Source organism: Eleginops maclovinus, chromosome 10, assembly GCF_036324505.1.
Source record: "Eleginops maclovinus isolate JMC-PN-2008 ecotype Puerto Natales chromosome 10, JC_Emac_rtc_rv5, whole genome shotgun sequence".
NCBI classification, from domain to species: Eukaryota; Metazoa; Chordata; class Actinopteri; order Perciformes; family Eleginopidae; genus Eleginops; species Eleginops maclovinus.
In genome coordinates this window covers 12,094,693-12,110,493 of record NC_086358.1, presented here as the reverse complement: position 1 = coordinate 12,110,493, position 15,801 = coordinate 12,094,693, and the positions used below count along the sequence as shown (strand labels likewise).

Here is a 15,801-nt window from a genome sequence, read left to right as displayed (position 1 = left end):
TACCCTCTATAATTAGTTTTCTACCATCTTATTTCACTGAGAGATACATTTGCACTTTTTGACTAGTTTTCAAAAGTCGAGCAACTTGTATCTGGGTAAGATATAGTATTCTTTCCACTCCTATAGTCATAATAAGCAATTGAAAATATCCTCACAAGTGATAAGAAATCCTGGTAGTCATTTTAAAAATACAGGAATTATCATGTATGACAAAAAACTTTGTTTTTTTTCTAAATTTGAAATGTAATCTTTATAAATTCAGGGATACATTGTTAATCTTGATTTCCTTATCTGTGATGAAATACAAATAGTTCTTCCTTAGGGATACGTAAGGTAATGTTTTGATTACTATCTAGAAAATATCCTAAATCGCAATTATTTTGGCCAGAAAAATAATTACATGACTTTTCCATGTAACATCTTCTTGACTTGCCTGTAGTTCTTCTGGAGGCCGCTACAGGCCAACCTGGAGGCCCAGGAGAGAGGCCCTGAACATCGACAGCATCTTTACCCGACCGAGAGGCTCCTCTCTGGGCTACAACACCCTGCCTGGACCCTCTCGGCCTCCAGAGCCCCAGGACGTCTTTCCCTTGCCAGGACCTTCTCCACCCACACCGCCAGGACTGCAGGAGGCTGACAGGAGGGAGGTTGGGGAGTTTGAGGCGGGGTTTGGGCTGGTCGGGCAGCCCAGATCTTTGGGCAGCGGGCGGACAATGGGTCCCCCTGCCCCTCCACCTCTGAGAGGGGTGGAGCACCAGCCGCGTCTGATTCAGAGGATGGAGAGTGGCTACGAGAGCAGCGAGAGGAACAGCAGCAGCCCCGATAGGTGCACAAATATCAATTACTGTCTCTTCTTTTCTCTCTCTGTCGTTCATTGTCTTCCCCTCTCCTGGTTTCTATGTCACGTTCAATCTCACTTTATTGGCGTGAAATACGATTGTGACATTAACGACAACAAATTGTCCTACAATAGTTGCCAAAACAACAAATCAATCATTGGACAAATTTGTCAAGAGATGTATGATACTCCCTTAACATTTGTCCATCTTCTTCCTTGTGTCTTTCTCTTGTTTTCATCATGTCAGGGAGGTGGGGCAACAGAAACGGGTGCTGATGTCAGGACCTTCTTGGCGTTCGGTGCCCAAGTCAAAGAGCAGCGGTGCCATCCTGCAGGAGCTGCCCTCACCCAGCTGGGGCGGCGGCACCAACACAGGCGGCCCAGGGCGCAGTGAGCTAGACGAGCTGCAGGAGGAGGTGGCGAGGAGAGCCCGCCAACAGGAGCAGCAGAAGCGAAGGGAGGCGGAGCGAGAGAAGGCCATGGGATTCAACCCCAAACCCAGCAAATTCATGGACCTGGACCAGCTCCAACACCAGGGTATGGCAAAGGGAAGAGGGGTGAAGACAGAGACAAAAAGAAATATATGAGAGGGAGTGAGGGTGCGGGAGGGGTTAGAAGGTTTTAAGGACACTGAAAGACGTCGGTTCACCCAACTTACATTAAACATTTTCACTCATTTACTCTAGTACTTTAATTTTTAAACTCAAAATGATTTATAGAGACTATCACTGAAGAGTATTTCCGATGCAGACTGCATGACAAGATACCAGAATCAGTAAGAGAAAATATATAGAGATTTTTGTACATTTGTGTGAACTGGCCATTTAAGAATAAAACTACTGCATCTAAAGCTGCACAGGGCAACTGTGTAAGGTTTTATACCCCAGAGAGTTAAAAAACATCACTAACTTATTACACAAATTTCAGTCTCAATTTTTACTTTGGAAGAAATAAAACCAAAGGGTACGTTTCTGACATTTTAATTAGAAGGATGTGAGGCGGTTTGCCAAGCCATGCTAATAAATTGTGTGTTTTATGTTACAATTATGCCCGCTGCAGCTTTAAGGTCACATTATCACCTGTTGTCCAGTTTAGTAGTCGCAGTCACTTGTGTGCTCTGTCTCCTCTTTGTCCTTATTCCCATCTGTTCGTCTAACTCTCCATCTGTCTCCCTCCATCATTATTTTTTATTTGTCTAGTACTTCAGTTAGGATACTATCAGTACTGTGTATATTTGTTTTTTGTGTGTCATCCATGAGTGATTTTGTAAGTCTGTTTGTGTGAGTTAATTTGTGTGTGTGTGTGTGTGTGTGTGTGTGTGTGTGTGTGTGTGTGTGTGTGTGTGTGTGTGTGTGTGTGTGTGTGTGTGTGTTTGTGTCTGACAGTTCCAGCTGAGCTCTAGCTGCACTCATATGGGACGTTCACTGACCATCACTGATTGGGAAACTTTCTCAGGCTGATTCCCATTCAAAATCTCACTCACAGTCCAAGTTCAAAACTCGAGGGAAATGAGCTTGTGTTTCTCATTTCACAGGAATATTTTGGGTTGTGTTTTTCTTGTTATATACATCTGTGTGTGTCACAGTGCATCTTCGTGGGAGTGTTTTTATGAGATTGTGATTCAGAGCTGTAAACGTGAGACTCAAGTAACACTTAAAGGGTCACTCACCCAATTATACATGTCAATTAGTATTGAATTAGTCACGGGGAATAATGTGACGGTGATGTCTTTTTTTGGTGCAGCTTCTGACATTACAATTGGATTTACTGATAAATACTTTAATTTCTGGCTTTTGGATTAAACATTTGCCTTACAAGCTGGGGGCATGGAGTTTTGGAAGTTAAAGCATATACCAGGAGGGTATCTGAGGGGTCTTACAAAAACATTTAGAGGTGCTTTATAGGAAGTGTAGGACCCAGTGTTTGGAAGAGTGACTCATCTTTTACTGCACCAATTTGTTCCAGACTAAACAATTGCCGCTATCAGATCCCTTACTACAAAAATCTTTAGACATTCATTGTTCCATAATTGTGGCATTTTAGGCTAATTAGCAAATATTAGCTTTCTAGCACCCTAGACATCGGGTAGCATTATATCATGTTGACACCATAGACAGTATGTCATTTGAATGTATTCTCTGTGCCACCCTGCATTGCTTTCTGTCGAGTCGACGCCATGTTGGTATAGAATAACCAGCTAATTGATGTGTTTTTTTCCAGGCTATAAACCTATTTTTTCGTGCTGTGAGGTTAGGCATTTTAACATGGAGGTCTTTGTGGATCGACTCCCTATTGGAGCCAATGCCGATTCGATTAACTGCAGAGTTTGGCACTCCCGCTTTAGCTTAATTTTTTAGCCCCTGAGTTTGCAGCTTAGCCCACTTTAACAATTAGCTTGAGCATCACTGTGCTTAAAGACTGTAGACTCTCAGTCCTGTTTAATCCATCTGTGGCTAGTCCTCTATTTAGGGGCTATGTACTAAATCGCACTAGTCACAATCAGGACTTGAGACGTGACTTGGACTCGATTAGACTTGAATCACATCAGCAAAAACATTTAAATTCTAAAACATTTCAACAACATGCTCTGTCATTTTGATGTGGTTCTTATTCCTCTGTATTTGTGTGTGTGCTCATGCATATTTGGTCCTTGCATCATATCAAATAATATTTTCTATGCCTGTGTTACTGTTTGAAGAACATGTTGGTCTGAATGTGTGTGTGAGAGCAAGAGTGCCTTGTCTGAACGACAGGTGTGCAGGTTTTCCCCTCCAGCTCAGCACCTAGCTAAAACTATATCAGGGATTATTATGTTGTGTCCTGTCTGTCCTACTGTGTGTGCTTCAGTGTGTTTAGCCTCATGTACCTGACACACACACACACACACCCCTGTGAGTACACTCAACCTTGATGAAGTGAAAGGACGACATGCGAACTAACAGATGGCATCGCTATCAGTGCGATTACGTAAAGAATCTGGTTTCCCATATCCGTATTGATGGTTTTATCCGGACTCCAAACAATCTGCCTCAGTGTTTTAGAGGACGTTACAGCCAACGACAACAACAGAGCTGCCACCAACCCATTCTTTATTCTGTCTCTTCTCTATCAATCAAAAGTCTTTAAAGTCAAGCCAGGATAGGGGATGGCTGCTCTTTTGTTGTCCTCTTATGCATCTTTTTTTTATATAACTAATCCCTTTCAGGGTGCGTTCACAAGGCTAGGCACCAAAGAAAGCTTTGTCCAAAAAGATTTAACCTTTTTTCTCTGTCTGGTGTCTGTGGCTTCATGAACGTAGCCTAAACGTTGCTCCTCTCTTATCTAATCTTGACTTTTTTGACTTACTAACTACAGTCCACATTTACATATCGATGCATTTACAATAGAGTTGCAAAGCGGGAGAAAATGCTGGGTGTGGAAAGATTTTCCCTCAATATAAAGTCTTCTTAGAATAAAAAAAATCAAAAAACTAACTCAGGGACCTTTGCGATTATTAGTATCACATTTCTTAACATTAGCTAACAAAGCCATCAAAGGTTATCAGTCCAAGTCCAGTTTGAGATTTCAAACACCTAAGTGGATTATATTGACATGGGTATGTTATATTATTATTGATTAAACTTTCATTTCTAATACACCTTACAGTATGTGATATTTCAATTTATAAAAGTGACATGATCTAGTTTTAAAGATAAAAGAAGTTGATGGTTGTCAGTTTGAAGTGTTTCAGCGTTATTTCTTTATCAGTTTAATGGTGAAATGCTTGGTTACCCATGAGTCCCAGCAGCTATAGATATAAAGAAGAACTGTAGTCACTGCGAAACAAAATAACCCTACCCAGTTAGTAGTGAGTGCAACTGAAGTTAAAGCTCTGTGATAGCATGTTTCTTAGGAGTTGCTACTTGGCAATAGTTAACCAGTGGCTATTCTTTTGTATAAATTAACCAAAATATACAAGTAATCCAACTACAATAAACTGAAACAAATCCTCCCACTCTGCAACTCTATACATGTATAAAATACACAAATTGATTTACAGTAGAGGAGCGTAATGCATGCCGGCCCCCCTCATAACCACTCCTTCTACTCTGCTTCTATTTTCTCCTTTTGTCTGACCTGTTCTGTCATTCTCATATTTTGTCTCTGTCTTTATCTTTTACTCTTTCCTTCTGGTATTCTTCTTTGTTGTTTTCTCTTCTACTTTTGGGTTCACCCTCTCTTTTTCCTTTCTCTGCCACTCCTTATATCTTTCTTCTTCTTCTTATCTCCCGCTCTGTTGTTAACATCCTCAGCTGTGCTCAGACCCCTGCATGAGGCTAACGCTCATAGCGGATTGGCTGTAGCTGCGTGCATGAGGAGCACTGGGGGCCCAATCAAACGCAGGCAGGATCAGGAAATGGAACGGGAGACAGGAAGCGCCCGCCCACAGGGGCCTCGCAGGTACCACCACTGTCCCCCCTTATGTGTCCGCAGCGGTGCCTGTTTCAAAACCACATCAGACCCCCTTCCTCCATCCCCACCCTCCCTCCCTTACTTCGTGTGTGTCCTCAGCTCAAGCTGTTCTCAAACCCACCTCAGGACTCCTCAGTGTGAGTCCTCTGGGTGCTGGCTGTCCAACAACACCCTCATGTGTGTGTCCTCAGCTCTGGCTGCCCTAAAATCCCAGATGCACTGCACACTCACATCCTGCTGTATGAGTGTATGTGTGTCACACACACTTGACTTTATACAGTATTTTTTTTGTGTCTGTGTGTTTGATGCACTGCAGTGAAAACCTGCTTTGCTGGGCTCCGTTGCTGCCATCGAGAATAAAAAGAGAGACAGAGTTGCTCTCGGCTTTTCTGTGCTTCCCTGCTTCCCTGCATCGTTGTTGTTGTGCTGCTCTTGTACAGTAGCTGTGCGCTGCCAAGGCTTTCCTCCGCTCTCTGTGTGCAGCTGATCTGTCCCTCTGTGCACTCACTGTAAAGCTGCAGTCCATCTCTGTGTGTCTGTTCTGTGTGCTGCGGAGCGATTGTAGTCACAGATCCTGTGCTGTTTTTGTCTTTGTTTCTTTGTGCTCTTCGCTGCTGTGCTTGTGTGTTACAGTCACTCTGTTTTCCTGTGTGAGTTTTGCTGTGTGATGAGGGGAAAGTCAGCTTCAGTTGTGGGAAGGGAATGTCACATTTAATATTTACAAAGAGTGATGCTGCTCATCAAGGAGCTGAGATATATAATTAATAACATTTAATGATAATAATAATAAGACTTGCAGGCAAGTATAATGGGGTCCAAGCATGTGGATTTGTTCAAGTTTCACACTATGTAAACTTTTGCTTTAAGTAGTCAGTTCTCACAATTTAAGAGAGACACTAGAGGCTATTACTTTTTTTAGTGCTAACTGTTGTTAAATAAGGAGAAAAATAGACACATTTAGAAAGAAAACACTGAAATGTTTCATTCAGGGTGTTTTTTTTCTAACTGAAAGAAGACTGGTTATGAAAGCGTAGAAGAAAAATCCAACATCTCAAAATTCACTAGTGCATATTTACAATAAACATAAGCTAATAATTATGTACAGAGCACACAAAGTAAAAAAGATTTAAAAAGATTTTACAATAATATAGTTTTGTTTCCAGACACTTTTTAGGTTAGGATCTTAGGTTAAACTTTTCTGAGTTAGCAAGTCACAAATATTGTGTCTCATACACAGTCATTAAAACTTAAAATCTTCTTCTTCAAACAAAATATATCCCATATATAGTCCTCCGGCTCACTTTGAAACTCCGTAATTACTGCACATGGGTGTTACAATATGTAGATTTTTACTTAGTCATGTTAACACCAAGTTTAGTCTGTTTCATTACAACTCAGCATGAAAATGAATAAATGTTAAATCCAAACTGTTAACAGCAGGATAGAGGCAAGGGGGAGGAGGAGGAGGTAAAGCTCAGCGCTCAGTCTCTTTTATTACCTTCCTCCTCTCCTCTATTGATCAACACAAGCCTCTGATTTATAGCTCACTGCTGCAAAGCATGCTGGGTAATTACTAAGGCTGAAAAGAGACGGGGGAGTTAATATGGGGGATGGGGGCCAGCATTCACGTAGACACAGACAGGTTTGCGCATGCCGTCTTTACAAATACAAATTTACAGACTAGATGTTCACACACAAACACTAGATGACTACATGTGTACACACACACACACACACACACACACACACACACACACACACACACACACACACACACACACACACACACACACACACACACACACACACACACACACACACACACACACACACACACACACTCCTTCACTGATGAAGTGCAGAGAGGTTCCACTAATGTACAACATACATCATATCCTCCACATATCAATGCATGTAAATCAATAAAGTGATATAGCGTCCCGCCGAGACTGAATTACTCCAGATTGAAGAAGCCACATTTCTTTTCAGTGTTGATATACAGCAGCGGTGCAGTAGAGGCTAAATTGCTGTTTTGATAATCAGATTAAAGTTCTGAGTTGTTTGAGGTGGATGTGGCAGAAACAGCATGGCAGTGAGAACCCATACCCAAAGGAAGCAATGCTTGCACAAGGCTGCATCATTGTGTGTTCATAGCTGTTTGTTCCTTTTTGAAAGCAAGCTTGTGTGTGTGTGTGTTTTTTGCTTGTTTGCCCCGGTGTTCTGTTGTGACCTTCCCTATATGCAGTAACTCACCTGACGTCAGAGCAGCTCTGTTTTTTGGTTGTTTTTTTTCGTGCTGCATGCTGACTGAAACCCTCCCTCTCTTGTCTCCGCCAGTGAACAGCCTGGCCCGGTCCAAGTACTGCTGACGCCCAATCAGGAGGAGGAAGAGGACCAGGCAACGCCCAACCAGGACGCTGCTCTGGGCCCGGGCCCGCCCCCTCCACCCTATCGGCCCGCTCCCCCTCGACATGCACTCACCCTCAGCATCCCTCACCCTTGTGCCCCATCCAGCCGAGGGGAGGAAGAGGAGGAGGAGGAGGGGTGTGGATGCCTGGGGAGGAGAGGGGAGGAAGGCAAGGATGAGAGGGAGGGGACAGGGGTGAGGTTGTGCGAGTTGCTGCAGGCAGGGGGGGTGAGTGTCAGACCCCTGGGGAAGCACTTAGCTATCTCTCTGCCCTCGCTTCCTCTGCGTCTCTGGGATACACACACCATACACACTGCACACTCCACACACTATGAACACACACACTCACGTCCTCCCCCTCCGTCCTATACTCCTCCACCATCTTCCCCTCTGGAAGCCTCCGAGCAAAGGAAACCTCTCTGGCAGCCCCCCCAGCTCCAATCCCCCACCGGTGCGGCACAGCATTGGCCAGGACAAGAAGCCGCTGCCGACAGCAGCACACGTCATTGGTCCTCCTGGAGTTTGGACCGCCCCGACGCAGTGGTTACGCCGTACGACACCCCCCCAGACCGCTGTGTCCCCATCAGGCCGCAGACAACCAGCCAGCACCACAGCTACAGTTGCCAGTCCTCTCCAGGGCACTGCAGCTCCCAGCATGCCCGAGGGCAACAGAGTGATCCCTGCTGTGACCGCCAAGAGGCGGAGCTGTCTGAGCTTGACTCCCTTTACCAAGCCAGTCTGCAGGCTGGAAGAACAGGTACACACACACACACACACACACACACACACACACACACACACACACACACACACACACACACACACACACACACACACACACACACACACACACACACACACACACACACCTAAAAGTTTGTTAGCACAGAAAAGTAATCTTTTAATAATTGTTTCATTGATCGGAACATTTAAAGTAATTGTACTAGCCATCTAACAAGCTTTACCTTTCATTGTGTTAACATTGTTAATAGAGAATATCTGGCTTTTAACGTGTTTTGGAAATGCAATTTATAGACTCTACCCTGTGCCATTCTGAATGAATGATTATCAATTAATCAGTACAATAAGGAAAAGATTCATTGATACTGAAAACAACTGTTAGTGGCTAACATTCTAATTAATGTTCAGTTGGTATTTAGTTAAGTTACATTCCTTAATTAAGCCAATCCTATAAATGTTCTAGGCATTATATTAAAAACCATGTTTAGAAATGTAAAACATACCAAAACCCTAGTTCCCCGCACTGAAATGTTGTAGGTGTAGGTTGTAAAAGTTATCTAAAAGCTTCCACTAAAATAACAGACAATATGAGTGTTCCTGTTTTGACCTCCAGCTTTGTCTGTGTGTTTTTAGGGTGCAGTCCATCAGAGAGGCTCATATCAAGGGTGGGGGGGCAAGGGCGCTCCAAGACCCCCAACGCAGACATGGAGAGGAGTGTGTACGGGGCAGACTGCACCAGCACCCCCACCTACCTCAACAAGGTAATGTCTATTAACCGATCCACTCACAGGTTTGCAGGTCTTCACTTGGATCCTTTTCCCAGCTTCTGACTGACATTTTTTCCCTTCAGCCAATGACGTTGCGGGATATGCGTTTGGGGGCTGGGCCTGATGATGGGGAGAACCTGAGAAGAATTGGACGGAGCCTGAGCGGCACAATAGTGACCTCGCGCCGCGGCCGCCTGACTTCATCCCGCAGCTTTGTGAGTCTGCCTTCCTGTGCTCTGCTGCTTCCCTGTGGCCGTGTCGTTAAACTGCATCAGCCTGAATGTCTTGACGCCGTGGAGCTTTTACACATCCCTGTGCTCGATCCTCCAGCCGTTTGTCTCATTTCTCCCTTTTGTGCTGCTTTCCAACCTGTCTTCCTCTCTCTGCTTCTCCTCCTTCTCTTTCCTCGTTCTCTCTCAAAGGTGAAACAGGCTGATGTCAGTGCCTCTGCTAGCTTACTTCCTCTCTTCTGAATCCCTGTTGCTCTTGCACCACTATCATCTCCTCTATCCTCCTCATTACCAACACCTTCTCATCACCACCTCCCTCCACCGCTTCACAGGTAAACACTGCGCTGGGCTCATATATGATCTTACTCTTGTAATATTTAAAGCAACATACCACTCAGTTGCTTAAGAGGACTGCACATATTTTCTTGTGTGCCAAATGAAGGTGTTTCTGAGCAATTTCTAAAATCAGGACGGAATAATATAAATATATATTTTCCTGATATTTAAAAAAAATAATGTGTGAAAGTGTTACTTTCTGGCACAAACTAGGCTAAGCCCCTATTAGCACATAACTAAATCCTAAATCCTGTGGATGTGCACTGAATTGTAAATACTGTGGATAGCCAGGTTATTTTCCTTACTGGCCACACAAAAATGTGTCAAGTTTAGATAACAGACTCCAACATCCATCCTTTATATAAAAACTGTTATATCCATCTAAATTCATAATTTTTCTTTTAGATCCCAACTTGATCAAAAAATGAGTTGCAAACACAGGTTATCTCCAACTTTTGAAGCCAAAAGGACACAGCCATGAACTGCAGACTTGTCTGGTTTGTTTGTGTCATTTACGGTTTTTCTGTTTTAGACAATTTTGTTATAGCCTGAGGAAACAGCTCTGGTTTTACCACTTCCAAAGTGCAAAAATCACACCTCACTGTGGGAGCACATCGATCTGAAATAGTTGAGATGCTGTTATTCTCCGATATTTATTTTCAGTTATGTCTCTTACCCAGTATCATTGCATAATTTTAGTTGTCTTACAAGCTCTTACATTATTGTTTTCATAATGGATACGTTGTACATCAAATTGAAATGAGTCAAAGATTTTGGTGAGACGCTGACACATTAGTGTTGCCGAAATATTATAATTATTAAGTGTACAGGGATAGGAATAAGCAGGTTTCTAGTATTCTATGATCTGTTTTAAGGTAATTCCCAGAAAAGATGATAATGTTCATGTAAATGCTCTGTGTGTTTTTTACACAGCACATCAATTAGGCATATGACTATAAAAAGGAATATAAATTATTATAATTACAAGACATCTCAACAACATTACAACCATCTATTTCTTTAAAGAAATATATATTATTTTACCTTTTAATTTCTTACTCATTGCTCTTAAATACGCACTTTACATTCAATTCTTGGCTAATGTCAATGATCCAAAAGTAAAATGATTGCTTGAATTGTAATAGTGAAACTGAAATGGTGCAGCAACAAAGTACGGCATCTTGTGTTTGAACAGTTTGTGTTCAATACATAATTCATGTTATAAAAGCGTGTTAGACAACATGTTCTACTTAGTGTTAGATTTAAGTAGAACATGGGGAACATCAGGGATCATTTAAAAGCTGCACCAAATATCACATTTGAACAGATTTAAACAGTACAGATTATGCTATTTGTTTAGAACATCTGTATGTTTTGTGTTTCCATCCTCTTTATCTGCAAGCTGTATCGCACCAAAAGGGCTCAGGGTAGCAAATTGAACAATCCATTCTTCTATAAATCTCAGTTGCTAAGAACATTTGTGGCCAGCTCAAACTGACTGATGGATTCCTAGGTGAATAAACACTTTACCTCTTCTGCTCCAAATCCACTTCATAATTTAGCTCTTAAAATGTCTCTCACGTGTTTTAATTTCAGGTGCACCTTCATACTAATCTGACCTGTCGTCTCTTCTTTTATTTTAGGAGCTAACAGGGAGTACAGGAAGTTTCTGGCTGTGTCTGACGGGGGTCAAGCTGTCTTCTGATCGGAGTCCCACTCTGCTTCACTAACGTCTCACAGTGTGGGGGGGTGGGGGGGAGGGGCAGCAGCGCCTCCATGGGCTTCGCCATGACGGACCTAGAATTGGCTCTGGAGGATCTACTCCTATTATGTTCCTCCTTCTCCCCCCTTAAACAACATGCACGCACACATGCACACCTGCACTGACCTACAGCCTCCCTCAGCGCCTGCAGCACCCCGCTTACCTTCCCCTATTTCCCTCCCTCCCCTATCTTGACCTACTATTCTGTCTATGCAGTCACTCTGACCCCCAAACTACAACCTCAACCTTCCCCCCTACTTTGCGGGACTGTTGTTTCTCGTCTTCCCCCGGGTTATTCAAAAAGGTTCAGTGAGCGAGCGTAAAATCACACCCTTCATCCTAAAGGAACCTCAGCTCAGACGGGAGACCCCTACTAAGTAGCCACGCCTCTTCCTCTTTCTTCACGGGCATTTCCTGTTGGACGCACACATAGCCGAACTGGGTCTGTTTTAGATGGACTGCCGTATTTTCTCTCTTTTTCTTTTCGTTTATTTTTTTCTTCCTGTGTGCACACACAGTAAACCCGCCCGGAGACTGAACTCACTAATAACAAAAAGTCATGTACAGAAAAACTCATGTATGAAACCTGTATGTTAATTAATAAGACCTTATGGAATGTTGATAATGATAATTAATGAATATTGATAAACTTAAATTGGTACTTCCTCATGTCTGCATTTCAAATAGGAGTGGAGTGCACTTCACAAGTGTCTAGCTGGAGTTTCCGCCCCACCCCCCCCAACCTGCTCGCCGACCTAAATGACAGCTCTCCCGTTTCTACCGGGAGATTAAACAAGAAAAGCGCTTTTTTTTCCTGTTCTTTCCTTTCTTTCTTGCTGTCTTTTATTCGCGCTTGCTTTTTTTCTTCCAAAACCAGAAACAGTAGCACCAGAAATTGGACACGGGAGGATAGTCGAGAAGGAATGAGAGTATGAACGTTAGGAGACCCTTCTCTTTGTATTTATGAGTGATGAGTGAAATTGATTGACTTAAGTGCGCTTTACACGGTTACATGGCAGAAGTGCACTTTCCGAAAGCTATTTGACTGAGAAGCAGCTCGATGGCGTTTATTTTACTTAAAGGCCTCAGGTGAATTTCAGTGGCACTTACAGATTCACACTTTGTTTTTTCCCTCCCACTGAAACTTGTTTGAGTCCTCAAATGTTAATAGGAAATGCTCATCTTCAGCCTGAGACAGTGACATGTCTAACATGAATATGCTTTATATGATATATATGTATTAGAGGTATATTTTCAGCCAGTGAGCTATCTTCTTCAGAGATGTCAACCATTCCTCAGTTGTATAAACAGTTAGAACTTCATTCACCCCCTTTACTGAGGAGCGTTCTGACATGTGTAGAGTACATTTATTATATGCTTTATTCTATTTCATAATATATACAAATAACAAAGTCCTTATACAACAACTGGCCAATGTAAAGTTCTTTTAGAATTTACTGATGTTGATTGATCGTTGTAACTAAACCAAAGGTTGGCACTTAACTCAGAGAGCGTATTTAACATTGCTGTTTTTATTTTCATTTAGATTTTGTTGTTGTTTTTGTTGGGTTTCTGGATGTGGGAGAATGTAGCCAATTGTAGCGCATGAGTCCGCTATGCAAATCAACCTTCCCTCACGATCCTGTATCTGAGAAAGCCAGGAGGCAGACACACCCACCCACGGGCGCCCTCATGGACTCTGGCAGAGACACGGAGGGGTGGAGGAGATCTCATGTTCAATGCTGCTGGTGAACTTTGTTGTTCTGCATCTAACTGCTATGTTTCAACCTATGGAATGCAAAAAGAGAGCAACAAGGAGGTAGTGGAGAGCAAAAAAAAAAAGGGAGAAAGAGAGCGAATGAATGTAAACTAAAGGATGAAAGTGTGTGTTTGTGAATGGTGTGAGGGTCAGAGACACGAGAGGTTCGGAGAGTGAAGAGTTTACCACTGCTGGTGGTGCATCGTATGTGGGTGTTTGAAGACTTTGTGTGTCAGTTCTGGGGTGGTGTTGCTCGGGGAAAGAGGGAACCTGTATTTTTGCAATAAAGTTATTACCAATGCACTCCCACAGGGGGCGTAACCACCGTAAAATGTCTGTGTCATCCTTTGGTTGAGGCAGTGCTGGAAAATAAATGTACTCAAGTAGTAGGCTTGATTTCAATTTGAAAGTACTTACTGGAGTATTTCTATTTCCTGCGACTTAATTTTGTACTTTACCACAATTTAGAGGTAAATATTACTTTTGACTCCAATGTGTTTGTTTCATAACTTTAGTTACTTTCAAGAGTCAGAATTGAATACTAAATATAATCAATAAATAATTGATCATGTTTTAATATAGTTTTTCTCAGTTAAATTCACAAGCAACCCATACGCGTAAAGAAGAAGTAAAGAAAAGCCCTCCTGGTGCCACATTACAGTGACAATGTTAATGTATAAATACTTTTAATCCAATAATCAGGAGAAAAGACCCATAAATGACCGAATACAAACCTTAAAACATGATCCACTTTTTTTTACACTCTATTCCACAAATTCATGATTATATTTGCATGAAATGTTTGATCAACCTTATTTATTGTATTCTCTAAATCTTCAAATTGTATGTAGTAGCATTTTAAGAGTTTTCATATTTCAGGACATTATATACTTTCCAAAAAGCTCGTTGTTGAATCACGTGTCAGCTCACGTTACTTACTTAAACATGACAAAATGACCAGATCAAGTCAACATTTTTTATGTAGGCTACATAGATAATAAATGTATACTGTACAACAGAAATGATTTGCTAATTTGATGACTGGCTCAAGGGCGAGGTGTCAAGAAAATAATCCTCTACATGTTTTTAAAATGTTCACTAACCCCCGGAAATAATGCCCTAATGATTGTGGAGGGTATCTATACAGGAAGTCGAATGTTGTCTATGGGGTCAGTCAGTTAGCAATGGGCTACAACTTGAGACCCGGTGTGTTGAGCCTTTATTTGTCAAAATGCTGGCAATTGGAACAATTAATGATATGCCGAATTAGCTGTTACAAGTTCCTGTCTGAAATGATTCCTGGGTGTACGGAAAAACAATCACTTTATTACTTTGATACCGAAGCAAACTTTAAAACGTTAAGAATCCCAAGCTAGTTCCAGAGTTATAATGAGCGTCTTTTTGCGGATCTGTGGATTTAATATGTTATTGAAAGCGAAGTTCACGGTAAGTGCAGGTCATACTGAATCTAAAAAATGTGTTTTTAATGCCTTTGTGTTCAGATACTATTTAGGAATAAAGGAATAGTGTTTTGTCAGTTTTTGACGCTAATTGAGTCTCAGTCTAATGTCAGGTGAAAAAAGGTCACTGTGGATAAAAATGCTGGAACATACAAATTAAACCAATTTCAAAACGATACAAATGTACCGTTTTAGGGCAGGCTACTTTACCAGGGAGGTATTTATTTGTTCCTGTCATTTTATACATCTCCTTAATTTAAGAGGGAATTAGGTCTACTAAGGCGGTGAAGTTAGTTTTATGTTGGATACTGGACAGACATTCTTCTTGCACAGTTTAACAGACAGTCGGAAAATGGTTTTATTTAGGCACCATCAATAAATGACTGTTTGAGTGACACAAAAGCAATGTTAAATACAGCCCCGCTCTCTTGCTTATATAAGTGAAAATGATCTTGATCCTATGGCAAATCTTTCCATAGAAGAGTTATAATGTTTTATTTAAATAATCAGTCACACGTTTTTGAAAAAGAAATAGATTTCGTTCCATTTTATATGAATATTCTTAAATTCAGCACTCATGAAAAATCATGTATGACTCCAAAACAAAGCTTAAGCGCATAACTTAACTGGACCGATACAATACTCCTCTTTTTATAGGATTTTAGTCCACGTTCTATATTTAAATTATATATCTTTATGGAGAAAATCTGCACTTAAAATGCCTCTAAATGCAGGAGTTTTGAGAGTTACTTTATTTCTACACGGTGGTAGTCATTTTACTTAACTAAAAATATTTCAGTAGGCTTCCTTTTCCACCACTTCGTATTAGATTTGAAAGAACAACATTTGTCATACCTACACATGCATTTGCCAATTACTATTTTTTTTCAATAAGATGCATTTTTCCATTGTGGAAAATAGGTTAAATTTACCATGAATTTGTTTTGTTTTTTTTAAATCTGGTTATCCTATAACAGTTATGAAGTTACTACTTTGTGCTCCAAGTGAATATATTTTGGTGTTGGCCTGTCTGCAGTTTGTGCCTCTAC

At 41.6% G+C, this 15,801-nt stretch overlaps 1 protein-coding gene across 3 annotated transcripts in view; it reads left to right on the top strand.

Annotated features, from left to right (window-relative positions):
• The window catches only part of usp54b (ubiquitin specific peptidase 54b), a 56,095-nt gene extending 42,484 nt beyond the window's left edge, over nucleotides 1–13,611 (top strand). For 2 of the 3 annotated variants that reach the window (XM_063892499.1, XM_063892500.1), the window contains 7 exons: nucleotides 440–826; nucleotides 1,086–1,375; nucleotides 5,131–5,278; nucleotides 7,628–8,454; nucleotides 9,072–9,199; nucleotides 9,289–9,420; nucleotides 11,415–13,611. In XM_063892499.1, coding sequence (XP_063748569.1) covers nucleotides 440–826; nucleotides 1,086–1,375; nucleotides 5,131–5,278; nucleotides 7,628–8,454; nucleotides 9,072–9,199; nucleotides 9,289–9,420; nucleotides 11,415–11,501 — 1,999 coding nt within the window. In that variant the 3' untranslated portion in view covers nucleotides 11,502–13,611. Of the gene's footprint in view, nucleotides 1–439; nucleotides 827–1,085; nucleotides 1,376–5,130; nucleotides 5,279–7,627; nucleotides 8,455–9,071; nucleotides 9,200–9,288; nucleotides 9,421–9,627; nucleotides 9,768–11,414 lie in introns of all 3 variants that reach the window. The other variant, XR_010166553.1, reaches the window with a different exon arrangement.
• The last annotated feature ends 2,190 nt before the right edge of the window (nucleotides 13,612–15,801 follow it).